Source organism: Carlito syrichta, unplaced genomic scaffold, assembly GCF_000164805.1.
Source record: "Carlito syrichta isolate Samal-C Ts95f unplaced genomic scaffold, Tarsius_syrichta-2.0.1 Scaffold307028, whole genome shotgun sequence".
Lineage (NCBI taxonomy): Eukaryota > Metazoa > Chordata > Mammalia > Primates > Tarsiidae > Carlito > Carlito syrichta.
The window spans coordinates 1,037,763-1,039,869 of NW_007251124.1; the positions used below are offsets into that span (position 1 = coordinate 1,037,763).

At 37.0% G+C, this 2,107-nt stretch overlaps 1 protein-coding gene across 1 annotated transcript; it reads right to left on the bottom strand.

The window, feature by feature from the left end:
• Nucleotides 1–926: 926 nt before the first annotated feature.
• On the bottom strand, nt 927–1,865 carry LOC103266150 (olfactory receptor 2B11-like). The gene has a single exon (XM_008063789.1). It carries the CDS (start codon nt 1,863–1,865, stop codon nt 927–929), a length of 939 nt encoding a protein of 312 aa, XP_008061980.1.
• Nucleotides 1,866–2,107: the final 242 nt, after the last annotated feature.

Below are 2,107 nucleotides of genomic sequence, written 5' to 3' on the forward strand. Positions count from 1 at the left end.
GCAGGCGAGGCTGCGGTGGCCGGGAACAGCCATTGCACTCCAGTCTGGGCGACCGAGTGAGACTCAACTCAAAAAAAAAAAAAAAATACTCATATTGTTTGTTGATATAAAGTTGCTTTACATTCCAGAAATACAAATTTTTTCTCATACTGATTCTTGCAGAGTTTCAAAAGGCATTCTTAGTTGTTTCAATTTATGCACAGAAATATTTCCAAGTTGTGTTTCATTATGATTACTTCCTTGTTCTCTCACTGTTTCAGAAGACCCATATTTATGATATTTAAAATGAATGTTAAGAAACATATCCATACTTTTTGTCTGTTTATTCTACTCATTTCAATATTTAATAATTTTTTAAAAATAAAAAATACAAAACCACTGGACATTCACTAAACAAGAATTACAATGTATTTTTAAGAGGCAATAACATCTGCCTAAATTGAAGTTGATAAATTATGAGTTTCATAATTCCTCTACAGCATAAAATGCTTTACATTGAATGTCCAGTGTAGCCACACTACCCACTTATATTTGGGACAACTCCTAGAGAGTGATGAAATGGTTCTCCGGTGACTCTGATAAAAAGTCCATTGATGAATGGTTGTCTTGCTATTTTTGCAACAATTAGCTTGAATGGATAAATGCCTAGTATTAATATTTTTTACTACTTAACACAGTTACCATTTCAGTATGTATAAACCAGAAATAGAATTATTTAAAAATATTTCCACAAATAAAGTGCCCATACTAGTGCTTATTAGCCAAAAATAATCCTTGTCTAATATGATTATAAAGAGTATTGGAAATATGACATATTTTACAAGAACATGTAAAATGGTATTTGATTATGAGGCAAAAATGAATTATTAGAGAAGCCCATATGAACCTACTCTAATTGTTAAACTTCATTTGATGTCTACCAACTATCATTTGAAACAGAAAATGCTCCTCATCAGGTTGCTTAAAGCCCCCTTTACATCTTTATTCCTCAGGGTGTAGATGAAGGGGTTGAGCATAGGGGTAACCACTCCATAAAAGAGAGCCATGTACTTGGGCTGGTCGCTTGAGATGGAGGAAGAAGGCAGAAGGTACATACTAATGCCTGGGCCATAAAATAAGAAAACTACAATGAGATGAGAGGAACACGTCCCAAAGGCCTTTTTCCTTCCTTCAGAAGATTTTATCTTAAATACAGAATGCCCAATACTAGCATAGGAGGCAAGAATTAAGCATAGTGGAACAGCTAACATAAAAATGCATACCACAGAGAGTGTGAGCTCATTAGCACCCTTTTCACCACAGGCAGTCTTTATCAGAACAGGAATTTCACACAGCAAGTGGTCCAGTTTATTGAGACCACACAGTGGTAACTGTAATGTAACAGTGGCTTCTGAGACAGCATAGGTCATTCCGCTCAGCCACACGGTGGACACTAATAGGATACAGATGCACTGATTCATAATGAGGGTGTAGTGCAGAGGTCTGCAGATGGCCACATAGCGATCGAATGACATAATAGCCAATAGCAAACATTCTGTGCCTCCCATTGTATGAAAGAAATAAAGCTGAACTGCACATCCCATATAGCTGATAGTCTTCTGAGAGCTTCCCAGGTTAAATAGCATCTGAGGGACAATGCTTGTAGTATAACACATGTCCAAAAAGGAGAGGTTTGCGAGGAAGAAATACATGGGGCTGTGAAGACGAGAGTCTAACCTGGACACCAGAATGATGGCAATGTTTCCCAGTAAGGCTGTGGGATATGTTATAAGGAGAATAACGAATAGAGGAAGCTCTAGCCAAGGTTGGTCAGAAAAACCTAGTAGAATAAACTCTTCAGGGCGGCTTTCATTAATCAGTGGCATTACCTTCAGTTTGTTTCACCTACAGTAGAGAGTACCAAAGAAGTTAGGGTTATGGTCAATGGCAAAATATGATCAGGCATTGGTTGTCCAGTCATAGAAGATAGAATGCAGTAGCGATATAAAATAATATAAATTATCTGGCACCTAATGATCTAATTTTCCTTCATGAAACTATAGGTGAAAGGCAGTTCTCTATCAAGTAACCCAACCTTTCCAAAACTAAATTTTCTTCTCTGTGTAAC

Coding starts and splice junctions, on each gene's coding strand:
- LOC103266150 (XM_008063789.1), bottom strand. CDS start 1,865: ATGCCACTGATTAATGAAAGCCGCCCTGAAGAGTTTATTCTACTAGGT.